The 22,311-nt window shown below is 45.8% G+C and overlaps 3 protein-coding genes across 3 annotated transcripts; 1 reads left to right on the plus strand and 2 right to left on the minus strand.

The window, feature by feature from the left end:
- Positions 1-233: 233 nt before the first annotated feature.
- PtA15_9A125 (uncharacterized protein) lies at positions 234-2,131 on the minus strand (the record flags this gene model as incomplete). Its single annotated transcript, XM_053172301.1, has 7 exons — positions 234-334; positions 494-933; positions 1,103-1,354; positions 1,460-1,566; positions 1,669-1,814; positions 1,900-1,947; positions 2,020-2,131. The coding sequence occupies 7 exons, from the start codon at positions 2,129-2,131 to the stop codon at positions 234-236; spliced, it is 1,206 nt and encodes a 401-aa protein (XP_053023555.1).
- An 8,951-nt stretch (positions 2,132-11,082) lies between these two features.
- PtA15_9A126 (uncharacterized protein) lies at positions 11,083-18,439 on the minus strand (the record flags this gene model as incomplete). The annotated part of the gene is made up of 7 exons (XM_053172302.1): positions 11,083-11,114; positions 13,868-13,881; positions 14,856-16,278; positions 16,358-16,756; positions 16,834-17,954; positions 18,029-18,231; positions 18,302-18,439. 7 exons carry the CDS (start codon positions 18,437-18,439, stop codon positions 11,083-11,085), a joined length of 3,330 nt encoding a protein of 1,109 aa, XP_053023556.1.
- A 184-nt stretch (positions 18,440-18,623) lies between these two features.
- Positions 18,624-20,078, plus strand: PtA15_9A127 (uncharacterized protein; the record flags this gene model as incomplete). The annotated part of the gene is made up of 1 exon (XM_053172303.1): positions 18,624-20,078. The coding sequence occupies one exon, from the start codon at positions 18,624-18,626 to the stop codon at positions 20,076-20,078; it is 1,455 nt and encodes a 484-aa protein (XP_053023557.1).
- Positions 20,079-22,311: the final 2,233 nt, after the last annotated feature.

Genomic DNA, 22,311 nt, shown 5'->3' on the forward strand with positions numbered 1-22,311 from the left:
CATGAGCTTTGAATTTGACTTTCTTCTTAATGATGACCAAGAGCTGCGATTGTTAGAATCCGGAAAAAAGGCAAAAAGTAATGTGCGTGGAAAATACCACACCCGTCGATTCCTGTACATACATTATTACTCTTCAAACGTCAAAGGAAAGAGACCGAAACCTTCACTTCATCTCGATCAACCTTACAGATTTGATCTATGTTTGTCAATCTCGACGAGGTACCGATAATCTCTCATTCCTCGGTGTACGGATCCAGCGATCTTAGATAGCCCAGCCACTGATCCGAGATCGGCCATTCAACCCCGTCGGGGGTCCCGCTCGTTTTCCACGGCACTACAGATAAAATTAAAACGGGGTTGATATCAAGAAAGATAAATAGGCAACATTAGAGATTAAGCCGAAAGGTTTTGGGCAGCGAGGAAGATGAAAATAGTGTTGATGTGTGTGGGTAAATGTTGAATTTTCCGGATGGAAGATGTGAGGAGTACATACCAAACCAATGCCAGACTCGCTTTCCCATGATGAGCTGGAAGTTGAGACTAGGACGCAGGTCGAAGATGGGCAAGCCGGGCGGGACGAGGACGACCTTTCCTGTGGGCTGTCCGGCCGAAGCAGACGGCGGGACCCAGAGCTTGATGAGGCGAGCGTCTCCGGGAGAGCGCCTGGAGCGCCGTGCGCGTTCGATCTCGATCGTCGAAAGTCCATTGAGGATGTTGTTCTTGAATACTATCGTCAGCATTGCCAGAATCACCAGCAGGACCATCGTCGCTGCTAATATGATCATGAGCACCGAGAGCGATGGCTCATCCAACACTGAACTCCCTTTCGGACTAGTCTTTGGCCTGTCGTCGGCCGCGGGGGTCGAAGGAGACGCATCTTGCGGGCTTATCTCATGATAGTATAGGTAGCCCAGACAAAGCCCGCCCATGTATCTACATAATTGGCAACATAAAAGGCGTTAATGGCGCTTTATTCATTCGAATATAACAAAGTTTGGATGTGAATTAGCCGTTCGAAAATTAAATGCCTGGCTTGGAGACCAGGACGAGATTCGTTTATGAATGGGATGGGTTGAAAAGATTAGGGGATCCAGATAGCTACCTATAGACGGGGCCGCCAGCCCAACCCCACCACCGATCCCACCATATTCGACGCAACGTATCGCCGCTTGATTGGGCGCTCCAGGTGAGCCGGACGACTTGCTTGACATGCTGGACGACGATCGGGTAGATGGGCCCGGCCCCGGCGACGATCGTCGTTGCTCCGAGAACCAGCACTTGGATGAATGGCTTGAGCGTGCTCGTGATGCTTATACATTGTGCAAACCAGACGCAATGATGGTCAAATCCTGGCCTGTGGCGATCAGAATCAGAGTCTTCCCTTCAGCATTTTTCCCGCACTCTTCGGAAAAACAAATATCATAACACTGAAAAATGAAGAGGACAAGATTGGACTGACACGCATATTCCGCAGTCTAAACAATGACGGGCACGCACTGGAACGATCTGATCATCACAAATTGGACAACGTAGAGGCGACCCGATCTGATCGACGCACTGATAGACCTGTCAGAGTGATGTGTACAGAGAATCAACACACTGAGGGTGAGCTCTTTATTCTTCCTCATCCAGGGGGTGTGGAGAGGAAAGAGAGAAGAAAAGACTGACGATAGACTTGTTGATGATTTTCTGGACGATGGCGGAGGATGTAACGTTTGCAGAGGAGTGGTGGTGGCCGAATAGGTCGAAGTAGATAGCCAGATACCATCCCACGGCTAACGAGAGCTGGGAGATGAACACGAGCCTGTAGAGCTCTGACCACACATCATTACCGAACCAAGAGCCATGCGGTTAGCTGCCTTTACACTGGACGCTTGGGAGGGTGAAGAGGGGACTCACTGATCCAACGATGGCCGTCGCCCGAAGAATTCGCCAGCAAGTGAGGTACTAATACGTATATCACACAAAATACGTTCGGCGGTGTATCTGCATGTGAGTCGATTATCGAAGACACTCAACTTGAGTGGTTCAAGACTAACCGGGAGCCCAAGAAGATCATCAGAAACATCAAGCTCGGCACGATCCTGTTGAGCACTTTATTCAGCCGGTATCCTCCGCCGCTGGTCGCCATGTTCTCTATCGTTCTTGTTCGTAATTATTACCGATCTTCATTGGGGGTAACAAACACGACTTGAGTGGCAGACATGGAAAACGTAGCTCTTCAATCCAATTGGCTGGGAAGCTCAAAAATTAGCTGGGTTAAGGTTATCCCAGTTGAACTGGGATGAACTCAACCAATTTAAACTTGGTTGATCTCAACTGATGAAATATAAATCCAAGGTCCCCCCTTTGGATTTATATTTCATTGGTCAAGATCAACCCATTTCAAATCGGTTGAGTGCATCCCAGTTAAACTGGGATGAGCCAAACATGCTGGCAGTGCAAATCACCAAGGGGAGTTCACAATTGAATTTTTCAAAACTTGAGATTCAATAATATATTAAGGGGTTTATGAAGAAAATAAATAAGGTTTGGAAATCTGTCCACATGGAAGTGCTTCTGATGAATCAGTGCAGCTTGTCAATTTTTATAAAAGTTATTCAGAAACACCTTAAAATCTACCCTAAAGTTAAGCAAATTTGAATTGTGAACTAGAGATGGCGGCTGATACCCGGGTACCCAAAACAGGTGCGGGTACCCGGCTCAAAAATCCCAGAATCTCAATACCCGCACCCGCACCCGCACCTGTGCAGGGGGGCAGGGGCAAGTACCCGCGGGTGCTGACGCTTTTTGAAGACTCTTGCATTGCTAATAAGAAATATCATATATATATATATAAATCCTAACCCTTCATTTTCTTGCCGATTTGCCTTGACTTTTCCTAATAGACTCTTTTGCTTTTTGCTGCTTTGCCTCGTTCACCTTATTTGCCTTCCATTTATGTAACACTCCCGGTTTAATTATACCATTCTTCGAGTAAAAAGCCACGGCCATACCTTTCGTGACTGACGAAGGACTGAGCCGGTGCCTTTGGAGGGAAACATAATCCCTCCCAAAGCTGAACAATCGTTCAACATCGATGGTCGTTGCTGCGGTAGATGTAAGGCTGTTGGCGAAGCAAACCAGACATCCAGGAGAGGGAAACCTTACCAGGACAGCTTAAGACATCAAGGGCCATCTGCAGCAGACCCCCGTGATGATTTCCTGCACGCCTTTGTCGCATCCACCATTTGAGGAGATTCACCGGCTGACCATCGGCCGTCAAAGTTAACCCTCCAGCGAGCCACATGTGAATCGGATCGCTTGATGCGTTACCTCCTCGAGCTTTGGAGGCACCAATCAAACCTGCAAGAACTCCTTTTTGGGGCTGTATTACAGTGAGGTATTCAGTTTAGATCAAATTGGAATCGATGGATTATGATATACTTATCCCATGTACTCACCTTGGGACAAGAGATTGGTGTTTGTGAAGACAATGGCTGGTGAGATACAGGTTTGTAATAGGTTTCCCACATATCACGAGTGAGCCTGATTGATTCTTTGATCCATTCTGGTTGCCACTTAGCGAGCTTGAAGTAGTCATCTTTGAACGATGGATGCAGAACTGTAGAAACACCATCAGTAAAATAAGAGATCCGCAGTAATTATCAAAACCATACCCATAGAAACCCGGTATAATGGAGAGCAGTCGGTCAGAGTATAGTATTTATTTGTGAGCTGAAGTCCAGCACGGCAGGCATTTCTCAATGCCGGGGGGTAATCGTCGCGCTTATCTGAGATGGCAGAAGAAAGATGGCTAGTAATCTGGTCAATGAAGACAACAATGTCGGCAATTCGAGCAGCTCCACGCATTGAGACCTGGAGAGTAATGTCATAAAAAGGTTGAAGAACCTCAACGAGGTCACGCGCTAAGTCGAGATCCTCCCGGTGGATGTGATATTGTCGCGCTGGACCGTGGCGTTTGTCTTTCTGCCACTCAAGGCTTGAATTTGAATAGTATCAATCAGCACTGACAGTTGAGGTTGCGAGTAGGAAAAAAAAATTGACTCACATTGCTGCTGAGCATCGCAGTATATCTTTCAATTGTTCCAGAGTTGCATTCCACCGGGTCCGAATGTCACGCCCAACATTATGTGGTGTTGAACACTCACAATCCTGACAGATCTCTTTGAAGAGAGTTTTTGAATTTGGAGACTTATTCAACTTCCTGGAAATGGCTCGGAACTTCATTTATTATCTTCAGTAATTGATTGATCAAATTATTAATGAGTTGGAGATGGTTGCTTACCTTGGCTAAGGTCTCCTTGCACGATTTGGAAGTGTATCGATCATCCTCCTCCTCGTCGCTCAACTCAATCACATCAATGTCCTCCAGTTCAATCTCATCTTCACCGGTGAGCTCAGCGGCCAAGATATGGTTGTCCTCGCCTTCGTCGCGGTTGTCATCATAGTCATGATCTGATTCATCAGTAGTAAACCTAAGTGTAAATGTGTAAAAATAAGTCACAGTACCAATGTCGCAGAGAGCTTATAATCAGATTAAAACTTACAGTTTTATTTGTTCTTCTGGATCTTCATATTCCTCATTATCGTCAGATTCTTGGTCCTCATCATCGAGTGAGCTTGCCGCGGTACAATTGCTTTTGTGGCTTCCAAATGGTCGCAAGATCACCTCAGCAATCAAGTTGTGGACCACCGGGTGCAATAAGCGTCGATGAGCTTCGTCTCCAAGAGCTGAAAAAGGTCGGGCAGCTTCAGCACACCAAACGGCACACAGCTGGGGTACCTGGAAATCAATTCAGACTCAGTGACAACTTGCTGAAATTCTCGGGAAGGGAAAGGGAAAAAATTGGCTCACTTCTCGCGGATCAATATCACCTGTCCCAGATATCCCCATGGAAGCCAGTTTTTGGTTATGACTTGCCTCCCGTTCTTTCTTGGAGCAGCTCGCTACATGTTTAGATAAATTTGATGGGGAAGTGTCGTAAATCGGCCGATGTATTTTGCTGCCACAACTGAAAAAATTCAAAGAGATGATGATCGATCATCATTAGATACAGGTAGGACAAAAATACAATAACGGCGATGAAATTGACTTACGTTTTACAAGGGTAAGCAATCATCCTCCGACCGTTTTTGTCGAGTAAATCGGAGAGTTGCGGGGTTTCAAAAGCAGCATAGCATGAGCTGAGACGATTTCCGTGAAGTCTCTGTGCTTTTTCTGGAAGGTCACAAAGTCATAAAGACTAAAGTTAATTTTTAGGTTAATCTTGAGTAAAAGTTGACTTGACTTACTGAGCTCTTGCTCATCGGAAAGCCCTCTAACCTTTCCGTTCTGAGTGCTTGCTGGAGTTTCGGAGTCATTGACATTCTCATTTCCATCAGAATCGTCGGGTACGTCAACTATTGTGCGGCTTCGTTTTTTTCCAGATGGTTCAGAAGGTTCTTGATTTCTGGCCGGGATTGAGATAGAAGAAGATGTTGATCCGGTTGACTTGTGGCGCTTCCTGCTTCTTCCCATGGTGGAGGCTGAGTGGTATGGTGATTTGGTGAAGAGGGGACTGACAGTACGGATCTCTATTCTCCGGCGACGGGGTTGAGTCAGGTACACAGCAATATGCTTGTATCTATAAGCATGTGTCCAGATATATGTATACATATCTTGACCAGCAAAATTGGGTGGGTGCTGGCAAGTACTTGGTCCAAGTACTTGCCAAATTTTCACCTCAAAAGTTGACACCCGCACCCGCACCCGGCACCTGTTTGCGGGTACCTGTCTTTGAAAACAGGTACCCGCAAACAGGTGCCGGGTACCCGCAAACAAGTACCTGCTGACATCTCTATTGTGAACCCCCCCCCCTATTATTTCTGTGGAGTCAATCTTACTCTTTCTGGATATTTTTTCAGAGTTTATCTTCCAATACTGAAGGAATAAATATGGCCAAATGGATTGTTCTGGATGGAAAGTTCAAAACTGCATACTTCCTATTTTAAGTGACAATGAAGGAAATAAAAAAACTATGATACGGGTTTATTGAATTTGAGAACCAACTAGTCCTGGAACGCCATGGTGAACCAACAAAGAACAAATCAAAGAAGTGAAATAATGAATTCAAGATGCCCAAATCACAAATGAGAAAAAACATGACTTTCAACCAACTCAAGGATTTGTTAATGCAAATTAGGAGGACACTGAAAGTCTTGTATTTTGAATAATGAATGATTCAAAGTAGCATTTATTGAATGTTGTGAATTTGAAAAAAAGAATTCATTTGGTCCAGAATATTTTGATAGGAAGGGAGGTGAGAATAAGTTGGATGAAGTGCATTGTATTTTGATGCTACCTCTTCATACCAAAATCCAAACAGTGAGATTGAAATCTTGTTTGTCTGATGTGGTGATTGTTTTCCTGGATGGTTCAGTCTTGTTGACAAGTATTTGTGTACAGAATCAAACAAGCTTTCTGGTGACTGAATATCTTGAAATTTGATTTTAACCCAGCCAAAAATTGGTAAACTATCATCTGTCTTATGAAACAAAAGTCTTAGGAACCATTTTATGAGGTCATCACGGTTTTCCACCATTCTATTTCCAGGAAGGTGGCTTGCAACTATGTGGATAATCTCAAGTGACTCAACTATTTCTGTTATTCTATTTGTAAGTAACTTCATCTTATGCCGCTTTTGATTGTGCCTTGCTTCAATTCCCTTCAATCCAACAAAAGCCTCCTGATAGCCACAACTATCTTTGGATTGAGCAACTGGCATGAGATAAAGAGGTAAACCAGTCAAGCTTTTCATTTCTCCATGATCTAAATCAAAGCGGCCTCTTTCCACATAAATCTTGACTTGTTTTGCAATATATGCTCTTGATGTGTCTGGGATACCAGGGTATTCCTTTTTCAAGAGGTATTTCATTGAAATTAATGACTTTGCAACTGTTTCATGCTGATCATGAGTGATGGATAGTAATTTGTCTTTAGTTTCATAGATGACACTATTGTCTTGATTCAAATATGCTTTTGAGGCTTCCCTCATTGTAGAAACCAACTTCCAATAAGTTTTAGTTTGATAGGTGATTCCCAAACCATGAAGTTTCAAATCAGACTTCTTTGTATACCAATAACCTAACAATGAAAGTGCCAATTCAGCTCTGTCATGTAATCTTTTTCTGTTCCAACGCCAAGTGGATAAAACTATTGCCATTTCTTTCTTAATGCTGCCCAATCTTTCATCTAATTTTTCTGCCTCATTTGATGTCCCCTCAAACCAACCAAATATTGGAAGACCATCTTCCGTTTCTTCCAAGAATATGTTCTTATACCATTTCACCAAGTCTTCCAACTTGTTTTCAACCTTAGGGCCCAGAATTGTTTGGCTTAAACCACATGAAAGGGACAGTCCATGAAAAAGTACCAATAGTTCAAGGATTTGGGCAGTTTTTTCTTTTGCATAGTGCATGGTTCTATGGGAGTTATTGTCCCTGCCTCTATATCCCTTTGGTAGGATTAGAAAGTCATGATAATTGGGATTCAGCTGTTCTGTTGTTAGACATAAAGGTTTAAATAGCTCAATTGGGACACTGTTAAAGTTGATCCTTTTCCGAAACCTATTAGCTGGTAGCTTATTGTTTATTTGTGTTAATTTATCTGAAAATTCCAATAAAAAAGCCTTGATGACTGGTGACTGATCAGTATCTCCAAGGTATGTTGCAGCCCAATTAAACAGGGGATCCCAAGTTTCATCCAATTTAATGATTTTGAATTCCCCTGGGTTATATTTAACTGGAAACATAATTGGTTCCTGCTTCACAGAGATGGGCAGAGCTCCTTGATTATGCTCCCCACCCTCTTGTGCTTCTCTCTTTAATTTTTTTTGACGAGGATTTTCTGATTCTTTGGTCTGATCTTCCCCCCTCTCACGCTTAACAGAAACCGTCACAGCTCTGGCCTGCCAAGCACTTTGGCCATTATTAGCCGCTGGTGCGTTGGATTTGAAAACATTCAATTTCTCTGTGTCTTCTGATCCCAATCAACACATCTGTGTCAGGGCAAGGGATGAGGCATGCAGGGTAGTTGAGAATCAAGACATGTACGACTCACTCTTTGATTGAACAGGCAAGATTAATGAAGGGATTGTGTAATCTTGAGGCACATCGCCCGAATTACCCAAAAGGTCTTCCCTCCATCCGGAATGATCTAAAAAGCGTTCATTTTTTACAAATAAAATCCAACAGCCCACTTCAGCCCCGTGATAAACACTAGGACATGAGACATTATTCCAGCTTACATTCTTTGTGAAAATCTTCGCATGCAGGTTCATTCAAATCAATCTCAAGAATCCCGGAGGTGTTGGCTTCTGCCCGGCCATCTTGACCCAAAGATTGAGCTCTGAATTCATGGAGGCTGAGTGGTGATCTACGCAGTGTGGTGCCGCCGTTTTTTGGTCGCACCGGTTCAACAAAACATGGTGGGGGAAGAGTACTGATTGAGAACTCTAAAGAAGAAAGAAAAGCAAAAGTTACACCAAATAACCAGAGATGAAAAGCTTCATTCATACTGATTAGGTTCGAGTAAAGATTCTCTTTGGGATATCCAGTTTGTGGAGAAAATTCCAGCCCGCTCAAAAGCTCCCCCTCATTTATAAACATGGGACCTAATTAATTCCCGAGTGATTTATATCCATGTTTCATCTTGATAATGCCACCTTGCTCGGGCATGCCTCAATCCAGACGGCTTCATGTTGACGCAACTATTGACCGTCTTTTTCAAGTCGGCCATGTTTTACGATCCGCAGTTGCACATCTAACCTGTTGGACCCAGAGTACCCCGGAGTCGATATTTTTGATTGGCGCGCGTCAGCCTCGCAGTGGGGGTTGAATCGAACTTAACGCAGTCCCTCCGAGGAGGTCGCGCGCACCGTCGGGCCCTCCTCGGAGGGACTTGGATAAGTTCGGGGTTGAATTCGAGCGCGGGTCAGTGATGACCGCTTGCCATGAATTTGATAGAGTAAGTGTCAGGCTAGGTCTCTAGAGTGACCAGTAGCTGAAAAGAATCTTGGCTAAAAAGAAAGGTTAAGCCTTCTTTGACTATAGAATTGGCGCATTGAATACGAGGGAATACGCTGGCAGCGTCCTTTGACTCCAGGGGATCCACCCACTAGAATTCTCGCGGGTACGAGGATCCCCTGCCTACCAACACCTCTCATTGAGAGGGGTAGGAATACATCCTACAGGGCCCAGGATCCATGAATAACGAGCAGAGGGGCATACTGAGACTCCACACCACGACGAGTCAAGGCGTACGCGTCATCGAAGGTAAGAGGGTCAAAAGAAGAGATTTCGGACCGGAGTTGAGGGTGTGATCACAATTGATGAAAAGATGAAAATCTTGGGGATTTGGCCTAAGAATTTCTGACTGGTGGGATGGCCTAGTTGACCAATATATTTCACTGAAATTATCATGAAGCAACACCTACATGTTGAGCCCTTGTCTAAGGACAAGTGCACCCGGACCATACTATGTAGGAGGGAGCACATACACCCACACCTCTCTGAGCCTTCCCTATAAGCACTGTGACTAAGGTGATTGATTTCCAGACCTTTGGAGATGCTCTCAAGTGTCTCAATGCTAAGCAAACCCCCACTGGCACTGGCTATCAGATACACCTCTTGTGTTGCCTACTAGACAAGGGGATGTGAAAAAATAATTTCACTTCTACAGTAACTGCGCAAGTGGTTTTTCTATTGTCATTTCACCTGCTTGTGCGCCCTGATGGTGATCAAACTAACTGTTTCATAATGGTTCCCTAAGGGAAATCCTAGATGCTGGTGAAGAGTATTTCATTTTCTTATTAAACATAAAGGGGGATTCAAAGTTTGCCACACGTTAATTGCATGCACATTTGCAAGTTGATGTTCAAGGCTTTTCTTGAATACCAACTTTCAAAAAAAAAATTCAAAGAGTTTTGGGGGGTGGATTACAATGTGACTTGCATACACTTTTGCAACTCAGTGTTCAAAAATTAACTTGAACACCAACTTGCAAAAGTGCATACAAGTCACACCTGGCCAACTTTCAAACTCCCTAATTTTGTTAGATTTTAGCATACCAAGCGGCAAAATTGTTGAAGTCCCTCTAGGTGCGACCTCCTGAGGGACTTAGGTAACGTAGCCCGCCGGCATTATGATATTGACAAGCATCAAATATCCTGTTATTGAGGCTTTAGTTAGAATCCCTAGCAGTGCTTGGCTCAAAAGCCTAGCCCTAGGCCAGGTTTGTGCAGGAAGAACTGTTAGTGCATTGCAAGGGTTTTGCTATGTCTCACATCTGCAAAGTGCCAAGGTCTAGAGCCCAATAAGGTGCCCCATTACCAGAAGCACACACCTCAGTGTGCCAGTGTTGGTTCAAGACCTAACTTGACACCAGTCTGCCCTGGTGGAGGCTTTCTGGGGTTGTCAGCCCACAGAGAGCAACAATGCATCTAGTGCGCTAAATTTAATTAGTTCCACTAAAAATAGAGTGTATAAGTTGCTGCAAATGATTTAGGATGTTCAGTTTTAGCATAATGCCAACCAGCTAAAAACTGCTAACGCTAAATGTGAGCTAAGTTAGCTGTAATTTGTAGCTGAAATAAGTTCTGTAAGCTGTAATTGTAATAGAATTTGAGTTTAGCATAGTGGTACTAAAAACCATCTAAATTAGGGTATTACATGCTAACCATACCATAATAGATGATGCATTGTTGCAGAGAGGGAATTGCACACAAAGTCAAATTTTTGGCTGAGAAAGAAATCACAAATAGCTAGAAGGAAAATATTAAGCCTCAGTACACCTCCCCCTCAGGCTCCTGTTAAACTGCCCCAGAGCCCAAAAATGCTTCTGGACCTAGGCTTTCATTTGGTTCTGGTCTTATCTCCTTAATCCCAACAGTTCTACCTGTACTATTGTTTTTTTTTTTAAAAAAAAAAAAAAAAAAAAAAGAGATAGAGAGAGATAAAAAAAATCTGCAATATTGCAGATCTTGGATTCACAAAAAATTGGATGTACAAAGATTCTGCATTTTTAGACACCAAGTATTTTGGTTACCTCTTGCTGCAGAGAAGGTTTTGGAAGTCTGTAAAATAGTGTTGGTTTCTGAGGAATCAGAACAAATTCTTTCTTTGGAAAATGGTTGTTTGTAAACAGCTTGGCATGGGATTGTCAAGTTTTTTGAATTTCTGTTGGGAGACCCTCTAATGAAGGCTCCAACTCAGTTCCTCAAGAATTTGGGGGTGCACATTTTTCATTGGCATATTACAAGTGTAATAGGACAAAGTTTGTGTGACATGCTGTGCAACACCTGATCAATTCCACCAAAGCTTCATCAGGTGTCACATTGCACAAGAATCTATATTATGACACTTGGAATATGAAAACAAACGCGGCATCAAGTCAAATTACCAAGCACTCCACCTCTACACTTACATTCTTACATGAAACTTGTTTCCAATTAGCTCACTTGTGTCATCAATCAATAATGGCAAAAAACACCTGACCTGGTATACACAAAGGCACAGTCATTTTTATTTATATTGGCGGGATGGATCTATAAAATTTATCTCTGTTTTCATTGTGACTTGATCCATGTTTTGTAGCAAAATAAAGTTTGCAGTTTGAAAAATTTGTATGAGGCCAGGAGAATTCATTTCCCTCCCTAAGTCACCAATTGTGGAGAAACTTTTCAATTTAGAATGGCCAGGTTCACCCAGAAATTTTGGATTCCACTCATCTGCTCTCCCATACTTCAAAATCTATTCCATCACAGCAATTCTTGGCCTTCATTCCATCATGAGGCCCCCATAACTTTGAACCAAAGTTCACCACTAACTGATTCTGAGATAGACATAGTGTTGAATCATAACTTTGATGATTTTCCAAACTTTTTTGATTTGAGCGATTTTCCTGATCATGAGTTAGAAAAAACAACAACAAAAGACTTGCCCAAGGATAGTTTTGCTGGATTTGCATCATCAACATCAGCAACTCCACATCATAATTCTGAAAGTTTTGAACAGGATAAGTCCACCCAATCACAAAACCTTAATCCTACTACACCCTCATTGAATAGAATCAATTTTCTGGCCAGTTTGTACCACTACAGTCCCAACACTTCCAACACCATGATCAAAATTCTAGATATGAGTCCCAATCAGCCTTTGATTACATCTCAGAATGGGTACAGCCATTCAAATCATTACCTTATTCCCCCACCCTCACAGGTTGCACTTCAAGCTGAGAAATCAACTCCTGGAAGTTTATATGACTTCAAGCATTGCTCAGAAATACCCTCTTCTTCATCCTCAAATGATACAATCCTGAAACTCAAAGAGTCAGATCCAAACTCATTTCAGAATCACATGTCTTCAAATCAGCAGATTGAATCATTCAAAAACCCATCTAGTGAGTAAGAATACTTCTTCTTTTATGTAAGAAATCATGCTAACTACTTTGACCTTCAAGGTGGCGAAATTCATGATGATATCCAAGATAGAAGAGAGTCACATGAATTGATTGAAATTGAAGAAGAATGTGAAGAAAAGAAAGTGTTTGATGTATCAGAGATTGAATTGAAGGCTTTTGGCTGGATCAATACGGTCAAATTCCCTGAAAAAGAAAGCAAATTTAGATATACATACAGAAAGGTAAATCCAGGAAAAAATAATTCATTTATCAAGAGGTCTAGCATATTGTGGAAGATTCTTCTTCAGGGGGACATGCTCCCAAATCTCATTCAAATGGTTATCAAACATGGAAATATCCCTAGATACCAAGTCATCCTAGACACCAAGGAGTTGATTGAAGAGGTTGACTTGCGAAACAAACAGTTCCTCAATTTCTTCACTACACCTGGTAATCCCAAAAACAAATACACTTTTGATTGGGAAATTGAGAACTGTAATGAAAAACTGAGAGGAGAAGAGTACTTGGAACTGCATAAATGGATGAACGAAAACCTTGACATCAAGCACTTGAGCGCTGAATGTACAAGTCCCAGTGCCCCAAAGCTCCTCATGAAGCATACCATACTTGAATCATTATCTGAATTCCAACAGAAGGTGTTTTCTTATTTTGAGGAAAAACATACACACATCACAATGCACGGTCAAAATAAATGGCATTTCATTTACAACGAAAACAAAAGTAGGGGTCCATACATGGTCTCTGGACATGAAGCCGTGAAAACAAAGACTGCGGTCTGGATCTTAGGCGAGTATTATAAGGGAAAGAACCCCAAGTCTTGGGAGTTTTTGTTTGGCAGAAATGATGAGAATTTCGTGAAAGTGTTTGGGCTGATCAAGATGGACAGCTTCCAGAATAACCTTGGAAGGACTTGGAGCCTTGGCCAACAGCTGGAACAATTGAAGATCTTACCTTGGCAGAGAGACCCTAATCAACTGTCATTGAGAGATCAGATTAGAAGTAACCATATAATACAATCAATGCTTTCACAAAGGCTCAATAGATTTCACTGGGGCTTGGTTGAAAATCAAGTAGATCATGATTCATGATTCCTCAGCAGATCAAAAGCACAAGGTTTCATGTTTTCCTTTGTTTCTCCTTTCCAAATATTGTGTAATGATGGAAAAGCTATCTCAAGCATCTTTTATTCACCTCTGTGATTGCATTAAATCTTGATCTTATGACCTGCAGATGGAAACATTAAACAGTGCTCACCTCCAGGATCCAAGAGGGGTTTTTTTTTTTTTGAAGTGCAGATCATTTGATTTGACATTGTGCACTATGCACATGCATTTTATCAAATAATGTAGCTATATTGGGATAAGTCCCACAAAGAAACAAATATAGCACAAAAAGGACATGACTTACATGAGAGATCAAAGCTGTGACAGAATGCGGGGAGTAGGGGGAAGGAGGAAGGTGAGAGGGAATAGAGACTGGAGCAAAGGGAATGAGAGAATCACAGAAAGGGTTGCCACAGAGTCAAAGTTCTGTGCCTGGTGTCCATGATGTTGTTTTGCTGCAGCTGGGGTCATCTGGCCCGTCCCGCATTGCCAGTTCTGCTCACCAAAAATGGCCCACTAAAGACTCTTCTCATCCACATGCCCACATTCAATTCCCTCCATTCTCATCAGACATACATATCTCTTCATATCCCCTTCAGCGTACATACATCAATGTCAAGGCCCGCCCAATCCTTCTGACCTAAACAAGTACCAGCCAACCACACAGGCTGCAGCCCACCCAAGCCCCCCGGTCTCCACCGCCACAGCCACATCTCTCAACTGCTCCCAGAAAAGAGCCCCCCACCTCAGATCCACACAGCCGCACTGCCAGCATACTTGGCTGGGTTGAGGTTATCCCAGTCAAACTGGGATGCACGGGTACCTTGGATTTATATTTCATCAGTTGAGAGTGCCCAAGTTTAAATTGGTTGAGTGCATCCCAGTTAAACCGGGATGCCTTCACCCCAGCCAAATAAGCTGGCAGTGCCGCCGCCGCCGCCGCCCCCACACACACAACACTGAATTATACACAATACACGTATACGCATGCTCACATACCATATATATTAGAACGACAAAGCCCCAAACACATTCGAAGAGAAAGAGAGAGAGAGAGATGATGATGCATGGAGGGTTGGGCAGGAAGAGGGGGAAAGGAGAGCGGGCGGGGGGGGGAGGGTCAAGACGGGGCCTCCTGGCCCGGGTCTGGCCCGGCGGAGCCGGCGTCCTCGGTCCCCGGGCCCGCGCCGTCTGCGCCGGGCGGATGAGCACCAGGCGTGTGTGGCCCGTCGGCGTCTGCTTCTGCGGTGCCTTCTCCGGCTTCGCCGGTGTCTTCGAGTGCATCAGGCGGCGAGTCCGCGGGCCCGGCGTCCGTAGTCGCGGGGGATGTCGGGCCGGGCGGGGCGGCGGTGTCCGGAGGCTCTTCGCCAGACGGGGACGCGAGCGGGGCGGAGGGGTCGGGGGGATCAGCCGAGGGCGCGGCGGTCGGCGCGGGGGCGGGGGGGCTGGGGGGCGCGGGCTCGGGGAGCACGTCGAGCGGCTGGGCGTCGGGGGCCGGCCTCGTGCCGGCGATAGCTTTCAACGTGGCCTCGGACTTGATCTTCCGCAGCCGCTCGATCTCCTCGTGCCCGCCGGTCATCTTCAGCTTCTTGTTGCCCACAAAGCCCGCGAGCTCTTGGGCGAACTCGTTGTCCTTCTGCACTTCCGTCAGGTTCTTGGCCCGGAGCTTCTCGGCCGCCTCGATCGCTTTCAGCCGGCTCTCCTGGTTCGGCTCGAGTCCTTTGACTTGCATCAATACCGTCTCTAACCCTCCCCTCGGATCCGTCATTAGTCCTCCGGCCGAGGTCGGACTGAGGATGGGGATAAACTCTTTCGGCTTGACCTTCGACACCTTGCGTGCATCCAGATAGTGCTCCACGTGGCCAAACAGATTCGATACCGCCTCGAGATCTTCCTTGAGGTCCTTGATCAGATCTTCCTGGTAGTTCAGTAGCTGTTGTTCGTCCACGATGTTCTGCAGCTCATCTTCCCACGACTTCTTCCATGCCGGCTTGATCGTAGTGATGTGGTTCGTCAGTTGTTCCAGCTCGGCCTTGACGGTCTGGATCGACTGAGAGACGGTGGCCATCGCCGATGGCTTGGGCTTCATCTTCCGAGTTGTGACGTCCTGCTTGAGATCTTCAACAGTGTCTTGTAGCGACTCGACCTTGGTCACCAAGTCTTGACTCTGACTCTCGAGCTTCACCTTACCCGCGTCGATGAATGTCCGTGAGGATGCCACTTTGGCAGTTGCGGCTTGCTTGACAGCTTCGGCTTGAGAACGAAGGCCAGCCAACAAACTCTTCGTCTCTCCCGTAAAGGTCCCATAGAGCTGCCTCAGGATCCCCAGGTCCCGTCGCAGCGCCTGTACTTCGCCGTACTGGTTCTTGAACGTTCCGTTGAGTTGCTGTAGCCTCAAATCAGATGAACTGCTCGCCGAGTTGGGCGGTCGGGGGGAGCTGGATTCACCGAGTTGCTCGGCTTTTTGGGTGTTTAGTATCGCGCTGCTCTCAGTGGACTTCATGACTTGACGGGCAGTTTGTTTGAATTGGCTATCAGTAGCCGGCTGAATAGGTGTCGAAGGACGACTGCTGGCTTTCAAGACGGTCACAGTTGATACTGGTGGAGGTGGGACGGATTGTCGACGGAGGGTGGTGATAGTCGATTTCAAGTCTTTGATTTCCCTGGCCAGAGTCGATAGTCCGGAATCTATGTGGGTCTTCACTTGGTCCAGTGCTATTATTGAGAAATTCAAAAGGCAGTTTGTGAGATGGGGGGAGATTGGCTTGGTTGGTGCAGAGGGGCTTGGACTTACCATCAATATTTAGGCTTAAAACTACTCGATCCTTAACCTCGCTCATGTCTTCCAGTTGGTACTGAATTCCACTCTGGGGATCTCTGAGATAGATCTCAGGGAAGTTGTCTGATCCGGGATTGAACTGGAAGCGATCCATGAACAAGACTCTCAAGGAGGCGATCGTCGGTGTCGAATCCAGCTTGGCTTTCTTTACATCCCGCCCCAGCTGTAGGAAAACCGTGCATGACTGATCAGCCAGGTTCGCCGAAGAGCCAACATGCTTCTTGTGATGTGGTGGTGTTAATATCAAGTTGGAGAAGGTGTTTGAGGACTCTGGTGTCATTGGGTTGATGCGTATACTCTGCTGTGTTTCCTCAGCTATTGTGGAAATGTGATCTTTGGCTTGGTCAAATGAATCTATCAGGCATTGATTATTCAGGGTAATACGTTAGCGGGGACATCTGAGAGATTTCTCAGGAGATTGATGAGCTGACCTTCCACCTCTGTAGCACGTGAGCCTGGCCGAGAGCCGGAGCCCAACTTGTCCGATACTGATTGACCATCGTGCGACCTTTGACTGCTGGATGCTCTGAGTAGCTCTCTGCCCGCTTGGCTGGTTTCGCGGGCCGATTCCACATCGTCGCGGGGGAGTAAGAAGTTCATGCTGATGGGCGAGCGTGGCAAGGCGGGCACATTGGGGACCAAGTTGTTTTGGGATTCGCCGGATCGTTTGTGGGGCGAGGCGGTTGCAGCGATTTTGTTGTAGGTGTAAGTTGAGAATCGTTTTGAGGCTCGTCTCTGGAGCATGTCCGCCTTTCGCAAGGCCTCGAGCGATGATGCTTGGGCCTGATTTGAGGATTCTGAGCGTGGAGATCGAGGTGCAGGGATATGATCGGGTCGATGTGAGCGGGGGATGGAGGGGTCGAACTGAGGGGGTATTGGGGGTGGTGGGGGCGGGGCGGGCGGCGGGGGGGAGACTTTGTTGTTACCTCGGAGGCGTTCGGAGAAATCGTTAACGGACCGGACGGCACGGCTGACGGGAGACATGCGTGATTTGGAAGGGACGGGTGGGCCGGCGGATGGATTGTCGTAGGAGCTTCTGGTACCAGGTAAGGGGTCGTTTGATTTGGTGGTGGTGGTGGTGGTGGTGGTGGTGCTAGGATGGTCTAAGGGCCCTACGGAGCGGGAGAATGGGTGGGTGGTACTGCTGCTGCTGGGGCCGGGGCTGGGTGCATGTATGGGCTGAGAGCGATGGTGGTCGCTGTGTGAGGAGGTGGAAACGACGGCGACCCTGCGGAGATCTTCTCTGCTCCTGGCGGCATTCAACGAGCGAGGCCCGCTGCGGATGGAAGGGTGAGGCAGCGGGGGCCTGTCGGGCGGATTGGGATGGTCGCGGAGCGAGCCCGGGCGGGTGGAGGTATAGGAGGAGGCCTCGTGCTCGTGCTGGCGCTTGGCGGCGCGCCACTTGGCCTGCTTGACCTTGAGGCCCTGGAGGAGATGGACGACGATCTGGCGGATCTGGGGGAGGTGCTGGTCAAGGGTGGTCGGGCTGGCTTCCTCGGACAGGGCGGCCTCGAGACAGGTGCGCAGATCGTCTGGGACCGAGTTGAGATCGCTGGGTGGGGGGAAAGGCAGTATTGGCTGGCTGGGCTCTAGCGAGCGGGCGGAGCAGAGGGGATGGGGACGGACCTCATGTTGATGCCCTCCTTGGTGAAGGCCAGGCTGGCGGCGTTGAACTCGTTCCCGAGGCGGACGTAGATGTCCGAGACGCCGCCCTCGTCGATCTTGCCCTGGGACCAGTCGGTGAGCGACTCGAGCAGCTGCTTGGTGGCGACGAGCAGCCGGGTGACGGTGGATTCCATGTGGGAGGAGCTGAACGGGGTGAGGGCGGGCTGGAGGGAGGGGAGCGGGCAGTCAGCAGGGGGTCTTGGCAGTGATCAGTGGGCTGGCTGGGCTGCTGACGGAGGTGGTGCTGCTCCGGGCACTGGCCAGCGAGCTGCTCGTGCTGAGCCGGGGGGCTGGGGCGAGGGCTGCTGGGCTGCTGGAGACCGAGCCGTGCCTGGCTCGCGGCGGGGCGGCGGAGGAGTGCGAGGAAGCCATGGAAAGTGGCGCTCGGCGGGTGGCAGCACCAGCCACTCCAAGGGAGGGCACACCCGATTGAAGCATATGTACCCTCAGCGCATCGGGTCGATGGGACTGTTCCCATCTTGAGTATCACTTCAGACTGCCAACAGTGGCCGGTAAGGCCAACTTTCTCCCTTCCAATCATCCAACCACAACCAACATGGCCAGAAGACTCATCCTGCATGGCTGCCCGCTGATTCTCATCTTTTTCAATCTTCTCACCAATGCTTGGCCCATGCTCCATCACAAACCACCCAGGATAACTCACAGCATCCCCCTGAGCAATGCTGAGCTGGAAGAGCTCTTGGGCTTCCAAGTCAATGATCTGCCAAACTTTCTCGAGTCCGAGGAGTTTCCGGCGGGGAAGGCAGTAGAAGAACTCCCGGCCATCATCAACCACCCCTCCGCATCACCAGCTTCACTAGAGCATCCTCCTGCCAGTTTTCACCAGGATGGCTCCAGCACCCACATTCCTATGACCCCCTCAGAGAGCCACATCGAAGCTATCCATGCCTTCTACCATCATCACCCCAACACTTACAACCCCATCAGCACAATCCAAGATTCAAATCATAGTCACAGCTGGGCTCAGCATCCAGGGTACATCAATCCAGCTTTTTATGGATCTGATGATCTTCCAGCTGGGCTGGAAACAACAGCAGCAGAAGAAGAACTGCCCATCAACAACTTCATCCCAGCCGTGCCATCACCACACTCAGGAGCCTCAGACCAAACTCCTTCCAGCTATAATTACCAGGATTGGTATGCTCACACCAGCACTCACATTCCCATCACACCCTCAGCAAGTAAAGCTATCAATGCTTTCTACCATCATGAACCCAACACTTACAACTCCATTGACACAATTGAAGATTTGAATCATATTCAAAGCTTGGCTCAGCATCCAGGGTACATCAATCCAGCTTTTTATGGATCTGATGATCTTCCAGCTGGGCTGGCAGCAGCAACAGAAGAAAAACTGCCCATCAACAACTTCATCCCTGCCTTGACATCACCAACATCAGGCAATGCACATCATACTCCTTCCATTTTCTACCAGGATTGGGATACTCACATCCCTGTTACACCCCCAGGAATCCAGATGGAAGCTGTCAATGGTTTCTACCATGATCACCCCAACACTTATGGCTCCATTGACACAATTGAAGATTTGAATCACAATCAACCTGAAAGTGTGGCTCCTATCAATGGTTTGTACCATGATGACCCCAACACTTGCAACACAATTAACACAATTGAAGTTTTGGATCATAATCAACCTGAAAATTTGGCTCAGTATGCAGGGTACAGTCATCCAAGTAACCATATATCTCACTCACCCTTGCAGGATGCACCTCAAGCTAGTAGATTTATTTACACAATTGAACACTGTGATCAAAACCAGTCTGGCAGTTTGGCTCAGCATCCCGAGTACAGCCATAAAAATATACCTTTGCAGGTTGCACCCCAAGGCCATTACCCTGTCAGGTTATCTGACTATGAACGTCAATTGGACATACAATATGCTTCAAATATGTTACATCCAGAGTCATTTAAGAATGGACTGCTTTCAAAACAGGCCATTTACCAACCTGAATACTCACCAAGTAAGTAAACCTTTGTTTGCGTTTTGGAAAGGAACCAATTTTACCGGCTGCTTTGGAACTCAACTGATCATGTAAATTCAATTTCCAGGTCGCAACAGTCCTATCAAGAGTATTGGACTGTCTCAACAAATGCTAAGCAATGAAAACCAACACCACTTGGATTTGTCTTCATCAGGAAATTCAATTGAAGAAAACGATGAACAGGCAAATTTGTTTTGTGTACCAGGGATTGAATTAGAGACCTATGCCTGGATAAATACAACAGAGATGCCAGGAAAAGTGGCAAAAGATGCATACAAATACCAAAAGCAACATGTCAAGGTTGTTAGCACACTGTGGAATCATCTTCAAAAAGAAGAAATAGATGAAGAGTCTCTTCCAGATCTGATTCAACTCCTCATCATATATGGGGATCTTTCTAAATCAGAAGTTATCCAAGAGACAAGGCAGTTGATTGAAGAAATCCACTTGAGAAATACACAGTTTCTTGAATTATTTACCAAGGCATGGGCTACCCAAAAAACACCTTTTGATCCTCAGAAAGAGAATGAAAATTACAAATTAAGGGAGAAGGAACATTCAAAATTGCATGTTTGGCTGCTAAAAAAATTTCACATCAATCACCCAGGACCTGAATCAGGAGATGAAAGTGATCCAAGTGCCTTGAAAGGTTCCATACTCCAATCATTTTCTGAATTTCAAACAATGATCTTTGATTATTTTTAGAATGATATGACCAAGGAGGATAAATACCAGAGACATTGGAAATTTCTGTGCACTTCACGCAAAAACCCTCCCAGTGGCATAGTAAAAGTCTCTGCACATGACGCTATGCAAACCAAGATGGCATTGCAGATCCTGGGCGAGTATTACAAAACACAGGACCAAGCAAAATTCAACTTTCTGTTCAAGAGGAAAGACCAGAACTTCTTGAAGATGTTTGCCATCATCAAGATGTACAACTTCCACCGCACACCCAGAAAGACTTGGGATTATTCTAATGATTTGGAACAGTTGAAAGTCTTGCCCTGGAAGAGAGAAAACAATGAATATTCCAAATCTATTGTCAATGATGATAATCTGACTAAAATCCAAAAAATGCTGCACAAAAGATTCACAAAGTTTGATTGGATTGTGGTTGACAGTCAAATACGTGATTATTGATTGAAAATTTAGAAACTGGAAACAGTATACAGTGTCTGTTTAGCATGATAGATCTAGAGTAATTAACATGCTGAAATTCATTTTTGAATGTAAAATGGTACAAATCTGAATAGCAAACACCATTCATCCAATTTGCTTTTTATTGTTCTTATTCTTACCATTTTTTGCTGCATTTACACTATATTTATCACACCAATAAACAGGGCCTAAAATGATAATGCTTCAGGTTTTCACATAATGTTTTTGTTTGTTTTCCAAATCTTCAAGTAATGATGATCAACTGATCAAACATCTCAGTAGATTTCATTTACCTCTATGGTATGCCTAAATACCAATCTTCAGACTAGATGAAAATTGTAACTCAATTTCACTTTGAGGCTCCAAGAATGCCTCTTCTGTTCACAGTACCCTCTGTCTTGGTCCTATACTTTCTTTGCTTGGAACTTGTTTTATGAATGGGGATCATTCAATCTTAGCTGCAATCAATAAGCCCCATAAAAACCTAAATCCAACTTGAACGATTTCCTGGTAGAAAAACATAAGACTGTGAGAACTGTTGAAACAGAAAATTCTTTCCAAAATAAACTTGTATCTGGTCAAGTAGCAGATAGGTGTGTGAGTGATGAGATACCTGTTTGAAAAGAGATTATGAAGCCCCTTGGGAACCAATTTCCAGCTTGTGCTACATATGAGGGGATTGTCTTGAACATCTTTTGAACAATCTTTCCTGGTATGTGCTTTGGCCCAAACTCACACCATTTGCCATTGACTTACTTCTTCTCCAGCCATGCACGAGAAGAGAGCACTCTTCACTGTGTGAACTTGGGTAATCAATGAAATAGATGTGATCTTATTTGTAATGACGATGGGATCCAGGTGAGCTATGCCTCTTGGGTGAAACTTGGATGAACTTGGGGTGTTAAACATGTTTTTACTCCGCGCCAAAAATTACAGCGCACCCACTGTACATAGTTGGACGTTGGATATGCAATATGCACTATGCACTATGGAGGTATATGCAATATGGAATTACCTACTTTCGAAACCCGCCACAATTACCCTCACGTATATTTACTT

Source organism: Puccinia triticina, chromosome 9A (assembly GCF_026914185.1).
Source record: "Puccinia triticina chromosome 9A, complete sequence".
NCBI lineage: Eukaryota > Fungi > Basidiomycota > Pucciniomycetes > Pucciniales > Pucciniaceae > Puccinia > Puccinia triticina.